The 17,623-nt window shown below is 43.9% G+C and overlaps 1 protein-coding gene across 2 annotated transcripts; it reads right to left on the reverse strand.

Annotated features, from left to right (window-relative positions):
- Window positions 1–464: 464 nt before the first annotated feature.
- On the reverse strand, window positions 465–15,697 carry chrnb1 (cholinergic receptor, nicotinic, beta 1 (muscle)). Of its 2 annotated transcripts, none has more exons than XM_086166559.1 (11): window positions 15,465–15,697; window positions 13,247–13,380; window positions 9,494–9,538; window positions 9,036–9,145; window positions 8,500–8,608; window positions 8,266–8,410; window positions 7,596–7,781; window positions 5,794–6,017; window positions 4,144–4,319; window positions 1,033–1,180; window positions 465–935 (listed from the first exon to the last, which is right to left on the reverse strand). In XM_086166559.1, the coding sequence occupies exons 1-11, from the start codon at window positions 15,508–15,510 to the stop codon at window positions 789–791; spliced, it is 1,470 nt and encodes a 489-aa protein (XP_086022685.1). In that variant the 5' UTR covers window positions 15,511–15,697; the 3' UTR covers window positions 465–788. The 2 variants fall into 2 exon arrangements, with proteins under 2 accessions (XP_086022685.1, XP_086022686.1); XM_086166560.1 differs by having other exon boundaries at window positions 15,565–15,674.
- Between the last annotated feature and the right edge of the window lie 1,926 nt (window positions 15,698–17,623).

Genomic DNA, 17,623 nt, shown 5'->3' on the forward strand with positions numbered 1-17,623 from the left:
AAAAGCCGAACTTAAATTATCCACTGGCCGCAAACCAAAAATGCCGTTCTCTCTGTGTGCTGTCATTCTTTTACTGGCGCGTTCAGTCGCTGATTAAGAGCGACAAAAATATTTTAACACGTTTTATTTAGACGTTACAAGACCGCCATAATCTTCAAATTTTAAAATTACATTTTAAAAATAGAAAAAAGAAAATAAATTTTGATTAAACAATCATCATTTTTTTTCAAAAACCACAGGGAGCTGCATCATAGGGGTCAAAGAGCCGCGGGATCGCCGACCTCTGCTCGCCATCTCTCGACCAATCACAGCCGGGACACTGAACACAGGGAAAGTGGAAATAATATTGAATGAATGAATAAATGGACAAACAGAGAAGAAACAGACAAGAAAGGAATGAGTGGATGAGTATATATATAAAATTCAACAGTGCTCAAAACGCTTTCCAAGTAATGACACAATCCTTGTGACAACAACAGTTTTATTGTGTGGACGAGGTTGCTGGTGCGATTCCGCGGCACCACTCTCGGATTTTGCTCTCAAATCCCAAACCTCAGAACATCGCTGACGAGTTCCCCGAAATGTCTTCAAAGAAGAAGAAAGACATCAGGCTTTCCCTTCATGAAGCCAACCGCCCGACTCTGTTCCCAAAATCCAAAAAGACCGAAAAAGCGAGGAAGTCTGAAGTCCCACCTCTTCCTCAGACATACGCAACATGACCTCCTCTTCTTCCTCCCTTTTAAGGTTTTCTCATAGCATTACGGAGGTGCAGAAAAGACCCGGCGCCGTCAGTTGGACTTGAAGGGGTCGGTGGGCGTGTGGTTGAAGCTGGCATCGGCGAAAATGGCCAGGGTGCCCACGGTGGTGAAGACCACGAAGATCCACAGGAACATGCGGTCCACCACCATGGCCACGTACTGCCAGTCCTCTTTCAGCTGGGTGAGGGATAGTCAAATGGAGGTATGGAGGGAGACCGTGAGAAACAAAACGACAGTGTAGAGAACGAGACGATGGGCGAGTGAGACAACTCACGGCTTCGTAGTCCTTCTCAGCCTGCAGAGCTTCCGCAATGTACGTGATGGCCTCGATGGCTGACTTGAGCTCCTCAGGCAGAGTGAGGTAGCTGCTCGGACCGTCAATGAACTTCCTCAGGTCGGTGCAGAAGCCTTCTGGGTGGAACCTGCACCGCCGCGCACACACACACACACACACACACAGACATACACACACATACACATATGGCCTGGTTACCTAAATGCGAGGCAATAACCTCCCCGCTGTTTATTTAATTTCGTTTTATAAATCTTGAGTAAACAGACTGTGATATCAGGGGTAAGACTTTTCCATGTGTGTGTGTTTTTGTGTGTGTGTACAAGTACACTATCATGAATCAGTTTCACACCATGTTGTACACCATGTTGTATAATTGTTATAAATGTTGACAAATGTTGAGTCACACGACCCTCCTCTCATACACACAAAAACACACATGACGTTTTTAAATGATTCCACACACAGATGGCAATATTTTGGTAAAACAATTTTGTGGACACACAAGATTTGCTGCAGTGCACGTCGTCCACTCATGGACCAAGTTTTGTCCCAAATGAAGAGCTCAGACCTCTACATTGCTCATTTTCTCACCACACCCGTCCATTTTGCCTCGAGAAAACACACATTTAATGTGTCTGAGTGCATTATTATTTTTGCAAAAATTATTATTTTTTGCAGCAAACCCCATCCTTCTCTGGTCTCCAGCTTAACTCGTTCCTCTGCACTGTGGAGGCGAATTGTGGAGACACAGTGGAGAAAGAAAGGGTGGTGATGGAGGCTCTGGAGAGCTGGCTCCAAGGATATGTAAATTCCAAGCATAACACAAAGTTAGTCCGTCGTCATTGGCGCTGGGGTTGAGCGGAGAGCTTCTGCCAGGTTGTGTGTCCTTGATGCTTCCGAGAAGCTCTTGCTGTGACAAGAGGTGTTTGTTCCTGGAAGGAACCCACGCCAAGGTTTCACCTAAAAGCTTTTGTACACTTTGTCATCAAGCTCAAGTACTTAACATTCACTGAGATCCTAGAACGGGAGTCGGCATGTGTTGTGCTTCGACTGATGATGGATCCTTTTTTTTTTTTTTTTTTTGTAAAAATGTCATAGTTTTTTTTAAATTCAATTCATTCATTCAGTATCTACACAGCTTATCCTGCAACCATGGTTGTGAGGGGCCTATCTCAGCTGTCACCAGGCAAGAGGCAGGATTCAAGATGGTCAGGCACATATAGACACATAAAACCATTCATTCATTCATTCATTCATTCATTCATTCATCCATTCATCCATCGTCTGCCGCTGATCCTGCACTCAGGGTCATGGGGGATGCTATCCCCTATCCCAGAAGTCATTGGGTGAGAGGTGGCCACATATACAGACAGATTATTTTTTCCAACTTACCTGCTGCATGTTTTTGGACTGTATGAGGAGACAAACCGGAGAGCCTGAAACCGGCAACCCATTGCAGATACAGGTAGAACATGCAAACCCCACACAGAAAGGTCCCAATCGAACCACGGTCGGTCGTGCTGTGAAGCCAAAGCACGAACCACTGCGCCACCATGCCGCCCCATTCATTCATACATCATCAAGAAAAATACAACCACTCACTCTCTTTCACATGTCAGGTAGAGACATACAACACTTCATCCTCACATTCATGTCAAGAAGAAATATAAGCTGACAATATTTATATTTCCAAAGTTTGGGATTAAAGTTCACGCTATCCTATTCTTTTCTATTCACATTCATACATCTGGGCAATTCAGGGTCTCCAGTGAACTGCTTCCATGTGTTTGGACTCTGGGAGGAACCCAGAGAACCCTGAGGAACCTCAAGCAGACACGTGGAGAACATGGAGTCTCCACACAGGAAACATGACGGTATAATATGAATTTGTGAATTTCATTTGGAACAGTATCGGCGCGGCATATTTGATCAAACCATCAGAACAGATGAAATGAAAAGGAAAGCAAAAAGGATGATGAGTTGTTAGGTGGAATGAGTGATTCTTAGAAGCCGGCGTGAACAAGCATCTCAGTCTTATCTATAAAACAATACGGCGCGGAACGACGGGTGGAGCGACGCCTCGTAAAGTTTTATCGCTGAAGAGCGGAGATTGTCTTTCGAAGGACAAACGCAAGCTGTGGAGAGGAAAAGATTTTAGGTGTGAAGACGTTCTTAGACAATTGTGAACGCTTACAACACAGGAGACGACACATCATTGGGTTTATTTCTTTTTTTTTTTAAGATTTTGCACAGTTTAAGCTTATTTGGCAAGATGGGATGAAGTTCAACAGGCGAGATTAAGATGGACTGAGGAGTTCAAAAAAAGGGCAACCTGAAAGAGTCCGCAGAAGGTCCACCCTATTGATCGATTGTGTTTTTCACCATTTCTCGGACTACAGTAGAATCTTGGCTTATTCATTTAATTCGAGTATAATTCATTATTTGACTCCATGTCGACAAACATTTATCATTGATCTGTTCTCCAGACCCCAAAACATACCGCACTCTTTTGGAACTTTTTTACAGGCTTATTTGTCAGATAACCTAAATTATTACTTTGTTACTAGTGTGTTTTCTCCTCTTGCCAGCACTTGTCGCTTCTTTCACTAAATCTGCAAAATTAAACCCTTTTTGCATCTGAGACACTCGCTATCTTTCATTTATCCAAACTAACCATAATGCTTTGCTAACGTAGTTGCCCTTTTAGCTTTTATTTCCTTCTTCAGATCGACTGTAACTCTTCTTTCTAACATCGCTAGCACTTTTAGCTTTTTTGGGAGCCATACTGAGAGCAAGCTTATTCAAAAAAGGCCCGAAAAACATTATTACAGCTGAACACAATGATGAACGATGCAAATAACTCGGACAATCGCGCACGATTGCCGCTACACAACAAAACCCAAAATGCGGAAAACCTGTGAGTTTGTTTCAGAGTTCAATTTCAGAAAATCTTAAGTTGAGGTTCTGCTGCTGCTCCAATGCTTTTTGTAAAAACCTGGACATGTCACCGGACCATCTCTGCTGAGAATGCCTCAAGCCGCTCCAATGCCACCAGCCAATCCCGTCGCACCTTGTTGACCTGCATCTTACCTGTTGGGCTTCGGGAACAAGATGGAGGAATCCGGCTTGCGGATGAAGTATTCGTCCGCCACTTTGCTAATGGGGACCATCTTTTTCTCCCGGTGGGGGATGGTCTCCAGGGACAACGGGGTCTCCACTTTGGGGCGGAGCATGCAGAGGTAAGGAGGCAGCATGTGGATGAATATCTGAAAGTGCAGGAGTAGCAAAGATCACCCACTTTCAGCCTCTCATCTCTCACTTTAATTCGTTTATAAAATGAAAAGTACTTTTTTCATTTCTACTCCCTCGCTAACCGGCTCCACTCTCATTGTTTTTTTTTTCCATTCATCACGTTTCATGATTTATAGCCGAAACATAATTACCCGGTATTTGCCTATTAGCAATGAGAAATGACTCCGAATGTTGAATTTAGCTGCGAGATAACCTTTTTGAGAACAGTTGCTGCTGAATGATGTGGGTGGGGGGAAAAGGGAAACGGGCGACGCCGTCCAATCCCTCAACGTCTGCACTCAAGGTGTCCTTGAGCACGGCACGTAATCTCTGGATGCTTCAGTGGAGCTTCTCATTAAAGGCGAAGAGTTGTAGGAGGGAAATTATTAAAATGGACATAAAATGTTGGATAAAACATTGGGGAAATCACGTAGCCCCTTTCCTAATATTACCCTTTAAAGAGGGTAATATAGCAGAGGATTCTGACTTGAAGATAAAACAGCAGATCACTGGGCCAAGTGCTCTCCTTGATCAATATCATAAACGGCTTTTGCCTCAGTAAATGGCTCTTTTATCCGCAATTTTAAGTACTTTAATATAGCCGTTTGCTTGTCTCCGCTGACAAATGGATGTTAGTAACAGCCCGTTGGCAGTTGTTAGAGCCCGGCCGCGGTATTCATTGTAATGCAAGGTGATTGGGCTTGTCTTCTGCTGTGATTGCAACGCCCGAAATATGCTTAAAGCTGCTCCGAGCACCGACCGGACGATTATGCTGACGGGCATACAAGTGTTGTATTTCAGGGAAAGTTGGAGCCAGATCATCCCGTTTACTGGCACCTTATCCAGCGCTGCAGTTAGCCATGTTAGCCGCGGAGCTACCTCAAGAGCCCCCTCGGTCCATTATTGTCTCACTCGCAACATTTTTTTGATATAAATACAACATCGGCTGTACGTGATTAACAATGCACATCTTTCTGGAGTAAAGTGAGCAACCGCAAAGACATGCAGATGATGTTGTCAAGATCTTGTTGTCTAGATGTTGTCTAGATCTTTTTCAAGATCAGCTCTGCAGAAAGCCGTCAATCACGTAGACATATCAAATTCGTAAAATGCCCTGATCAGATGGGAAAGATGCATCCGCAGAAATTCAAAGAACTACTTGTTGTTTTTCAACAAAAATCAACAAAAATAACTTTGATTGGCAGTACATTGTGTACAACCGGGGCAGCAGCCGCTGATGAAGGTTAATGGCTTGACATTCAGGGTGCTGAGGACCTCCTGCTCCCAAATTCTGCCTCTAAATTAATACACTAATGAAGTCATTTGAAATGGCTATTTACCGAGGCTAATGAAATGTTATTTTTGGATTCATTTTTTTTTAACTTTTGATCAATTATAGGCAAATTTGGGTTTTAATGTTTGCTAGCGGAGAAGGAGGGGGGGGCTCACCTTGCGTACCCACATGGGCATGAGGTGGGTGTTGGGCGAGCGGTGGTGAAGGTTGAGCACAACCACACTCAGGATGACGGAGAAAGTGACCAGGATCATGGTGAACATGATGTAGTTGACAATGATGGGGACGCCGAGAGAGGTTTCGGGGATTTTGTCGGCCAGCAGCAGCAGGAACACGGTGAGGGTGAGGAGGACGTTGATGGACAGGCCCATTTTCTCTCCTGGTGGAGATAAAATGCTGAACCAGGTTAACTTTTATCTGCTGCCAATACATTTCATAGCCCATATATTATTTATCATTCAAAATCATAAGCACTTCACAGCAAGAAGGCCCCTGGTTCAATTCTGACAGTCTCTATGTTCCGAGGTTGGGTTCCCCAGGGTTCTCAGAGTCCAAAACCGTGCAGGAGCTTCATTGGAGACCCTTAATTATCCGGGGTGGACCTCTTGCCCCATCAGCACTGACAGTGGGATCAGTGGCGTAGATAATAAATGGATGAATGAACGTTAAATACAAACTTTAGACGCCTCTTATGTTATATAACGGTGAATCATTTCACAGCTACATGTCTCTCTTTCATTGACCCCTCGTGGACACCGTTATGTCTCACCGTGCACCAACGAGACGTGTGATAATTCATTATTCTCTAAAAGCCGGAGCTGCGAAACCTGCAATGCATCATCGCTTTGTTATATAACAACATTGCGCGTTTCGTAAGCAGACACCATATTTCATCGTGTGTCCAGCGGCCTAACAGCGCGACTGATTAATTCCTCGCCATTTCCTTATTATTAATGCATTATTGTATTATTGGATTGCCAGTGTGTAATGATATTCTTAAATAACGGGTTCCATGTGCATGTCAGAGGTTAGAGATTAAACCAGTGTTATAGATGACTCTATTAGCTGCCATTGGGGCAATTGCAGGGGGAAAAAATTCCAATGATTAATAATTATAATTATTATTACAGTAATTTTCCAATATAAAATGACTATGTGAAAAATGTATTTCAAGTATATTTAGAGCTATAATTAAAATATTAAATTAAATTAAATTAAATTAAATTAAATTAAATTAAATTAAATTAAATTAAATTAAATTAAATTAAATTAAATTAAAGGGAATGCTTACTACCATGTTAATGCATGACCTCATATAATCTTTATTTCTTTTGTCTCAAATCAGAGCCTGTACTGGCAGGAAGTACCTCATTCCTGGGAATTTTAATTGCTGCCTTCTCATCCTAAAGCTAACTTGAGATGAAAACACACTCACGATGTGTAATTTCATTTTTTTTTTTTTTTTGCTCAACTCCTCTCTATTTGCGATAATGTGCTTGGCCCAGTTTTGCTGCGTTGTAATCTTTCCTAAAACCAAATACAATACTACACCTTCGACACATCACCTGTTCCTGATACTGTCCTGTGCAACCGTGCCAACACTCATTCACATGTTTGGACAATGTAGGGTCTCCAATGAAATTCCTGCATGTTTTTGACCTTTGGGAGGAACCAGGAGGAACCCCACGCAGACAAGAGGGGGAACATGGAGACTCCACACAGAAAGGAACACAACCAGGGACCTTCTTGCTGTGAGGTAGAGACTACTAACCAATGCAACATCATGCCACCCTGGTTTTGCATACAAGATACACTGACACCAATGCCAATTAAATTTAATTTAATTTAATTTAATTTAATTTAATTTAATTTAATTTAATTTTGCAAAAGAGTGTGTCCCGTCCCACAGATCTGATGACTGGGTGACGTCTGTATGCTGTGTTGTTGGTCAGGGTACCTGCATCAGGAGGCAGGTAGAAGTTAAAAATGGCGATAACGGTGATGAGGATGCAGGGGAGGATGATGTTCAGGACGTAGTACAGAGGTTTCCTCTCAATGATCAGGTAGAAAGTCATGTCCTCGTAGAGGTCATCGTTCATGTTCTTCCTGCTTGGCTTGTGTCTGATGTGCCACTCGCCGCTCTCTGGAAGAAACAGTTCTTTTATTTGAAGAGACACATCCATCTCAACGCCACGATTAGATCTTTCATAGTTCTGCCGTCCAACTGTTTATTTCCCTCTTACTGTCTCAAAGATGAGTTCAATGATTCTGCTATTTTAGCCCTCGTGCGATCTTAACATTGTGTTTACTCCCCTTGTCCTACAGGTCAAAAAGGACACATAAGACATCTTTGTACCCTAATGGTGTACAGCCCACATGGAAACATAAACAAAAAAGAAGTATCACTTTTTCTAATTATGGGGTCTCTTTAGGAAAAGTCATTAAATTTCAAGTTGGAAAAAAATAGGTTAAGGTGTTTTTTCTACAGCAAAAATGGTAGTGGGTCACTTTTGCCCAGCAAGACAACACAAGGGTTAAGCTACATTGATACAGACACCCAATAGCTATTTGCAATTTTACCTAAACTCTTTATCACCCACTTTATCAGTGTGTTGGCATACACTCACCGCTGAAGGCCTCATCCAGGATGATCTCCCGGATCTCATTTCCTCGTGCGTCCAATGCGTACTGCAGGTCAATCTCAGTAGAGTCATACGTGTAGGAGCGGAACTGCATGGTGCAATTCTGCCAGTCAAATGGGAAATAGGTTACCTGGACAGGGAGACAGAGATGGGCAGAGATTAGAAAAAATGCAAATAAGACAAAAAGATAGGGAGGTGTGTTGGAATGAAAGTGGTTACCTTCACTCCACAGGAGCTCAGGTAAAGCGCTGGAGGAGTCCAGGTGACTCGGCCGCTGCTGTAAGCCTGGACGTGAACATGCAGGGCCACGTCGAACACCCCATCATTGCTGCGTACAGGAGAGTGTATAGCATATTATTAACATTGGTGCATGGGTGGGCGCTTCATTTTCACAGCAAGAAGGTCCCTGGCTGGTTCCTCCCACAGTACAAAACCATGCAGGAGGTTCATTGGAGACCCTACATTGTTGAGACATATGAGTTAGAGGCAGGAATGGTTGCACGTCTATAGATGACATGTGAATGAGAAGGGCAATAGTTGTACGTCTCTATATTTGGCCTTGTGATCCACTGGCGACCAGTCCAGGATGTACCGGCCCCTTCAGTGACCCCGAGGGAATCCAACCTTCTTGCTCTGATGCTCACCGCTGTGCCCAGAACCAAAAAGTTGGCGGCGGTCCACTCGCAAACGCAGGCTTCCGATATGTTCAAGGTAGTACCTTGAAGGTGCAGATCTGGACGAGAAGACCGTCTTACTTGTTGATGAGGACAATGTCTGGAAGCCAGACCTTCCCCGCCGGGATCCGCAAGACCTCAATCCCATCATGCTCCTTCGGGTCCCAAGACAACCGGTGATCCGTCCACTCCTGCGTCAAAATGAGTGGATTACTTTGTCCGCTTTTCTGTTCCTATATGCGATATCTCTAACACATGCATGTATCTATTCGGGTTGGGACAATTTGTTCTTGTGTTTGTAACGGTGAATGTAGTTGCGCAACTGTATGCACAGTTGCTGGAATCTAGATGGGGTGGATAAAAATGATGAGATGACACGACAGAGGGAAGCTTTTCTGTAACAACAAGCTGTTTGTGCAGAAATGTGGTGTATCAGGATTCTCCGTCACACAACACTTCACATGTGTGTGATGGACTGCAGCAGATGTTGCGCGCGCACATGCACACACACACACGCACACACACTCACACGCTCTTACCAGGTTCATGACAACAGTTGTGCTCATTTCCTCATTCTTCATATTCTGGAAGGAAGGGAAAAAAAAAGCAAGAGACAGTCAGCTGTTCCTTTGGTGATGATGTAAACGTTATTTTCCTGAAGTTGGAGTGGATCCTGCTGAGGGTCAGTGCACCTCCTAGCGGCCAGTGTGGGAAGTGCATGTAGGGATACGTGGCCCTCACTGTTGTGGAGCCATACATTCATTATCTACACTTCTTATCCTGCACTCAGGGGTGGAGCTCGTCTCAATCCAGGGTTCACAGGGCAACATAAGAGATATACAAACATTTGCTCATTCATTCATAAGTCATATAGAGAGCCTCAACAACTCAACCTCTCATTTACAGATAGTATAGACATACAGTGATTCAAGCTGTCATTCATGTCACAGAGACACAAATATTCACTTATTCATTCAAGTGTCATGTAGAGACACACAAACATTCATTCAGTCATTCATATAGAAAACACATTTATATACATATACAGCAACCCCTTAAGATACAAATGACTACATATATGTGTTTTTTAAGATACGGAGTGCAATTCAAGTGTTTTCCTTGAAATAGCAAAAAAAATGTAATGGTACGAATACGAGATTGAGAAAATCAAAATTTGAAATTTGCACGGAACGCGCCAACTGAGCTCCTACAACTAAAATATGCATCCTGACGCCACCGCATCTTCTGAATTAGCTGCTCCCTGTTCTCACCTTAGAGAACGCCTCTCAGCTTCCAGCATCCTTTTGCCACTTTGCCCGGGTAGTCACACATATCTCGTATCATGTTCCTATCTCTTTTGTGGCATCATTTTATATCTTTGTGCTTATTCTGTGTAATTTTTTAATAATCATTTTGTTCCCAAGAAAGCAAGTGGTAAGGCAAGCGGTGACACCGGAAAGATGATGTTTTCTGTGGAAATTAAGTACAAAAAAATAGCAAAGCACGAGACTGGTTAATGTGAGACAGATATCGCATGTGGATATAATTGTGATGGATCCACGATTTTGTAAGTGTTGGGGGGTTGGAACAAATTAATTTGTTTACTGATATTATATATGGGGAAAATTCATTTAAGGTACAAGAAAATGAAAAATCAGCATACGAAGCCACTTCTGGAACAAATTAAATTCATATCTAAAAGGACCACAATATTTATAATGTGTGTGTGTGTGTGTGCGTGCATGCGTGTGTGTGTATGTGTGAATATACATGTATAATTTTCTGTATCCGTTGGAAACCTTGCATTTTTATTATCTCGAATAAAAGACAATAATGCATGTGATATGACAAATATAAACTTATAAAACTTGCATTTTTTACCATGCATCTCACACTCTCTCTCTCACACACACACACACACACACACACACACACACACACAAACACACAATGGGTCGATCACCTCACAGGTGAACCCAGGGTCATATGTTGTCAGAACTTCCTGGGTGTCCAGATGCAGACCAACAACATTGACTTCCTGTGGTGCCTGTTGATATTTAACTGCAGGTTGTGAATATTAATTAAAACACTGATGAAAATGAGTCCACCAGCAAATTTTGAAGCTGCTATTTAATATCATTTATTTTGTTTTAAACGCATACATTTTATCAAATCCCACATATTTTAACGACCTCCCTGCTCGGGTACGTCGGTGTCACTCCGACAAGATGGCAGGTGATAAAAACAACGTATTAGAGAGTCATTTAAGTCACAGTCAAGGTTTTACCGATTCTTGGCACAGAGCGTCAGTGTGCACTATCTTATATGCAAAACCGGGATGCAGCTGGTTTCCTGGCAACGGGGCAGCGGAGACACGGCCTGGTCAGGATGAAGTGTAGACTGTATAGATAATGAATGAATGAGCAAATGAATGAATGGAGTTACTGGCCCCTGCACACACCAGACCTGCCTTACATTGGCCTGAGTTATCAACCTTCTCCATCCTCAGTTTGACGTCTCTTCCACTTTGACTCAACATACATACCGTAATTTTCAGACTATAAGCCGCTACATTTTCACACGCTTTAAACACTCCTGCTTAAACAACGATGGGGGTAATTGATGGATTTTTTTTTTTTTGGCTAATGAGCTTCATGTCGCAAAAACATTTAGCCTTGTTGCGCAGGAGGAAGACTAAGATAGCAATCAGAAGGGGTAGGACAAAGCGGGGATGGAAAATAAACAGATGGATGGACTTTTCCTTGTGGTATTTGTCAATAATCTTTTTCCACCACCCATGTTACAGGCACTTTTTGGAAAAAAAAAAAAATGTCAGTACATATTTGTGGATGTTACTGACATCCACCCATCCATCTTCTTCCGCTTTTCCTGAACCCAGGGTCGCGGTAGATGCTCAAGCCTATCCCAGCTGTCATTGGGTGAGAGGTGAGGCACACCTTGGACTGGTCGCCAGTCAATCACAGGGCCACATATATAGACAAACAACCGTTCACTCATTCATTCATTTGGGGCAATTTTTCCCAATTTTTTCCAATTAACCTTCATGTTTTTGGACTGTGGGAGGTAACCCAAGAAGACATGGGGAGAACATGCAAACTCCACACAGAAAGGGCCACTTGTCAGAATCGAACCAGTGTCCTTTGTGCTGTGAGGCTGAAGCGCTAACCACTGTATACATATATATATATACATATATATATATATATATGTATATATATATATGCATATATGTACAGTCACTGGTATCAGTTTCATGTACAGCAGTTAGCTTGCCTACTGTTGCTCCTCCTTGATCCCAGAGATGGATACAGGAAGAGTGCAGGGCAGAAACTAGGTCTAAGGGGATTATTTGTTATCCACCAGAACCAGTTCACGGTAACTTCCACATGAGCCTCGGGTCATGTGATCCCACAAAAGTTGCACTTTTGTCCCAACGAACAGCACCCCTTATAGCATAAAAACCCCCTTAGACATAGTTTCTGTTGATTAACTTCTACATTTACGTGACAAGCCACCCAAAACCCTTACACTTATATCAAGAAACTCCCTACAGGTCATCAGAACTGAAGAAGCCTCTCAGCTGAGGGGTGAAACGTCTTCAAAAAAAAATTCGAGCCCATTTGCCATGACAAGAAGACATAAATTCAAAAAGAATTCCCCATGACCTGAATGACTAAGAACCTGCAAACACAACTACAGGGTCTCTATTCTATAGCGCCCTCCTAGTGGCCAAAACATGGAGGTGCAGGTATGGCGTCCAAACGGTTGATGACTCTCCCTCAACTGAGGCATGAATTATGTTTGCTCCTAATTTATCTGATTCCCTCTGAAATCTGGAATCCAAACCTCCAAATTCACAGGAATTTCAGATCCAAGGCGCAATTGTTTATTGTGTGTGTGTGTCTTTGTGCGTGTGTGTGTGCACGCTTGTGATTGTCTCCCGCAGGATAGCGGCCCTGTTCCCGGAGCCTGCTATTTAAAACACCAGATGGAATGTGAGGGAGACAGCTGGGTCAAAACAGAGTCGGGGGGGTGGATTTGAACCATCTCCTGCGCAAACATGCAAAGTCCTGAGGCTGGAAGGGGGCGTCAGTTTACAAGATCAGAGTGAGACTGACCTTGGGAGGAGGCGTGAGGAGCATGTTCGAGTTCGAGAGAATCACTGACCCTTGTTCATGTTAAATGAACGTGGCCGCCTGCTGAATTCAGCCCTGGTGTGTGTTAGCCGTACGGCAGATACCACCGAATAAAAACATGGCGTCTTTTCTTACCAGTCCGACGAAGGAGGAGAGGGTCATCCCCACGCGGACCACCACCCGCTGCTCCGGGCTCCGCGCTGGTCGAACCTTTAGGTTGTAGTTCCTGAAGACCTTCTTCATCAGTGCCTGCTCGATGTCCGAAGCCCCTGGGCAGCAAGAGGAGATGTTTCTGAATTCTGGAGACCGTCGACCATTGGTTTCGTTGGATGTAAACATGAGAAACCCTACACTTGGTAAACCTCCTTGGAAACTTAAGTCCCCGTGTGAGGATGTCACATTTTGGGTTCAGTTTCCTGGGCTTTTACTTGTTCTCCTTATATACTTAGGGGACGGCGTGGTGCAGGGGGTAGAGCAATCATCTTTGTTGTTGAGCAAGAGACTGAACCCCTAACTGCTCCCCTGGCGCTGGTTGATTGCAGCCTACTGCTCATGGTTCATCCATGGTGGGTTCATTGCAGAGAACGAATTTCCCCACAGGGATTAATAAAGGATAAATTATTATTATTCATCATTCATTACCTATCCTACTTATCAAACAGTCAGGGTTGGAGTCTATCTGTCACTGCGCAATTTGAGGGGTTCACCCTGGAGTGGTCCATCACAGGGCCACAAATAGAGACATACAACCATTCACCTTCTCATTCACAGTCTGGACAATATAGGTTCTCCAATGGACCTCCTACGGGTTTTTGGGCTGTTGGAGGAGCCCAAGAACCTAGGAGAACACGTAGAGTCCCCAGAAGTGACTCAGTGACACAGAAGTACATACAAGTACCTTCATGTATGTTTGATGGTAAAACTTGGTTCCAGTTCTTTTACAGACATGCTCAGATAGACGCCCATGACCAACAGTTTAAGAAGATTTCTCATTAGAGCTGCTACTCGGGCCTACATGTTAGCGTCCAAAATGGCCACTTTCGACACAAAATGCCGATCTTTTAGATGGCCTCGATCACGGAGTCTCAGGCTACTCAGTATGGGGCCGCAAAGAAAGAATAAAGTTGTTTAAAATTATAATAATTTTATTGTCATACTGGTTTTACTTTTTAAACGTGTCACATCAGCCAGCGCTTCACTAGTGCATTTGACCCAGTCGTCGGGTTTTTAAATGCCTCAGTAAGTCAGCCAGCTAACCCTCGGATGGGCCGCAAACAAATCTCACAAGGGCCAAATTATAAGACACCAGAAGGCAGCATAAAGACCTGCATTTAAAAGAAAATACCAAGAGTCCCACTTAAGTTATGGCTTCGTTGCAACAGGGGACTCATAATATACAGCGAACATCTAATAGCTAGATAATGAAGCTATGGAAACCTCAAGCAGCCTCCAATATCATACCTTTGTGAGGTGGGGTGATGGAGTAGACTGGACATAAGGAATACACCTGAATTCCCTTTTAATTGCAAGAAAACAAGCTAACGGGATGATTGTTTAATCATTATTCACAGTGCATCATATAAGGTGTTGAGATTACATTTACTTTACTCTTCCGTTCTTTTATTAATTCGGCATGAAAGTGGTTCATGGCACAAAAAAGGTTATCTCAGTCCACTGTTGAGGCGTTTACGGGAATAAATGCTAACACCTGTGCAAAAGAGACCCTGTTATTAGCTAACAACATGGATGCTGAAGAGCAGGCAGGTATGAGAGGCTTAGAATGCCTCATCACAGTTTAGAAAAGAATAATCACATACAAATCTGGACAAAACTATGCAATTATACAACATCCTGCAGCATCCATGTTGCTAAAGAAGACCGTGATCTTGGTTGAGATGGTCAGATTGTGGTTTGTGAATATGCTCGGGCGACCAAAGGGAGAATGGACCGCCCCAATCCAATTTTCAACATCTTTTTCACCCGCGGACGTCTTCGAAAGAATGGCGGAAGTGGGGGGTAGATGTGAGAAGTGGTCCCATCTCATCCAAGGGCTGACCATTGACCGTCATCTCCATGTAGATGTTGTCGATCAATTGATCGATGGACATGCGCTGAGCTTGTGGCAGCCATGCAATGTCTATTTGTGTAGCATGCAGTATGTTTCCTGTGACACAAATTACCGCTCTTCCTCTAATCCCCAATGACGCTATCAGGACCCGCGTCCAGGAGCATACCGATACCAGTCCCCCCAAAACGTGGCATGGAGAAGATAATCCAACCTGATTGCCATTGGTCGGATTAAGGGTTAGAATAGCGGCAAAATGTAATGGAAATACAGGGCCTTGTGTCTTACCTCCCAGGCTGCAGAAGCACAACGCTAGCAGGAGAAGACTTTTCATGGCGCCCCCGCCCTCCAAAAGCCCACCCCCCCCAAAAAAAAACAAAAAAACAACCTGGCCGGCCTGCGTTCCACAAAATCGCCGTGGCACTTAATCCAGCTTCTTCTGTCTTTCTTTCCCAGCAGCGACAACAGAAATCCTCGGCGTGAGATTCGGACTGTTGTTGTCTGTCAGTCAGGGCCGGCCCTGGACAACTGCTGTCTGCTCTGGTTACGCCCGGAGGGGCCGGGGAAGGGGAAGGGGAAGGGGTGGGGGCCGACTGCTGACTCCTTGCTGGCTTGACTGAATGAACGTCGGGGTCGCGGTTCAGGACACCCGAGCAAAATCTCCCATCATACATCCACGGGGGATTCCCGTTCAAGTGCCAGGTGATTTTCCTGGTATGCGTTGACAACATCAAAAAGGATGAGCGTTGGCGCGTGAGCTACTTCTCTTGTAGGCATTGTGTTTAATCCGGTTTGGCTCTCTTTTTAATCGTTCTAAAACGCTGTGAAACATGGCGGCCCGCCATCACTTTCCTCTGAGTTAAATCTACGGCCTGGAACGACTGAGGCGAGTTGCTATGTCTCAATAAAAACCCAAGTAATGAGGCCATGTCCTGGATTATGATAAATCGGACTGATGTGTTTGATCGCGTCTCCATGTTCCCCATGTCTGCGTGGTGCTCCTACAGTCCAAAATAATGGTGAAGGTTCATCGGTGGGATAGGTGAATGAGAGGGTGAATGGTTGTATGTTTCTACATGTGGCCCTGTGATTGGTCCAGGTTGAACCCCACCTTTCATCCAATCACAGCAGGCACCCCCATGAACCCTGAGTGCACGGTAAGTGGTATAGAAAATGAGTGAATGAATGAGAGAGGAACAAATGCATGAAGGTGGATGAAGGGTCACTGTATTCACCTATCGAAGTAAGCTGAGGCAGATTCTCAGGCAGGTCGATAGTGAAAAGCAGTGTTTTCTCGGGAATGCAACCGGCAACAGTACGGCGTCCCACTTCTCTCTGCACCCTTCGGCTCATCTCTTACCGCTCCGCTCCGTAACACATTCATCAGCAGCTCGCCGCTCACCGACCGCCTGATTTACAAACTGCTGTCACCGCCATTTGGTCTGCTGCCAATTTAATTACCATAGAAGCCAACTATTAACTGCTGGCCGCCTGTGTCAAGTCACACATCAGGGTGGGGTTGGGGGGGGGAGATCATTTCTGTTGTGACTGGAATCCAGGATCTCAATGTGAAAGGTGCTTCGTCCTGATGATGAGAAAAAAACATTTGATTGGAAATTCACCGGCATGATCCGTTTCATTAGCATTCATTTCTGTGGTTACCCCAAAGAAGTGAACATTAGCTTATCTGACTTTTCAAATAGCTGTTTTCAATGTTTTTCCTGACACTGAAGGTCACTCTGTGGCCAAGAAGAAACCCGTACGTGAATGATTTTTAAATCTGTTATGTTTCATTTCTGCTATGAGAGCGGAAAGTGGTGCCGCTTATTGGGGGGATCGCTAATTTTCTAACCTTTATTTTAGCATAAATTTGTCCTTCATAAACCCTGCCGGAGCCTCTCACTTATAGAGCAATTTATATATGTGATAATAATAATAATGATCCTATTATTTATAATAAGAATAATATAATTGTTATTGCTTATTTATTTAATCTATTTTATCACTATCAAAGTGCTGCCCAAATGATTCATTAATTCAGTGTCTGCTTTTCTTGCTTATCAGGGTTACAGAGGAGGCGGAGCCTATTCCAGCTGTTGTCGAACAAGAGGCGGCGTTCACCCTGGACCAGCTGTGAGTCGATATATATAAAGACCTTCAACCATTAACTCTCCAACTCACTCGTCTTGGCTACTGGACGTCTCCAATGAACCTAATCCATGTTTTTGGACAGTGAGAGGAACCCTGAGAACCCAAAGAAACCCCGTGCAAACAGTGGGGAGAACATGGAGACTCCACACAGAAATACCCCAAGTGGGAATTCAACCAGGGACATGAAAAAAGGGCTAACCACTTATAAGTAGGACTCACAAGCAGTGGTAAACAAATGAGTCTTTAGTTTCTCATCTCACCCAAAGGCCTTGGAACCCTGGTAGCGCAGCAAGGCT

This window comes from Fistularia commersonii, chromosome 19, assembly GCF_037954325.1.
Source record: "Fistularia commersonii isolate RoL2024-O1a breed Wild chromosome 19, RoL_Fcom_v1.0, whole genome shotgun sequence".
Classification (NCBI taxonomy): Eukaryota; Metazoa; Chordata; class Actinopteri; order Syngnathiformes; family Fistulariidae; genus Fistularia; species Fistularia commersonii.

What these genes read in the sequence shown, in the direction of transcription:
- chrnb1 (XM_086166559.1), bottom strand. Translation starts at nt 15,510, where the DNA reads ATGAAAAGTCTTCTCCTGCTAGCGTTGTGCTTCTGCAGCCTGGGAG. An exon ending in TGAGCTCCTGTGGAGTGAAG is followed by an intron (nt 8,411 to 8,499) that starts GTAACCACTTTC and finishes CTCCCTGTCCAG; the next exon opens with GTAACCTATTTCCCATTTGA. An exon ending in TTGTTCCCGAAGCCCAACAG is followed by an intron (nt 1,181 to 4,143) that starts GTAAGATGCAGG and finishes GCGGCGGTGCAG; the next exon opens with GTTCCACCCAGAAGGCTTCT.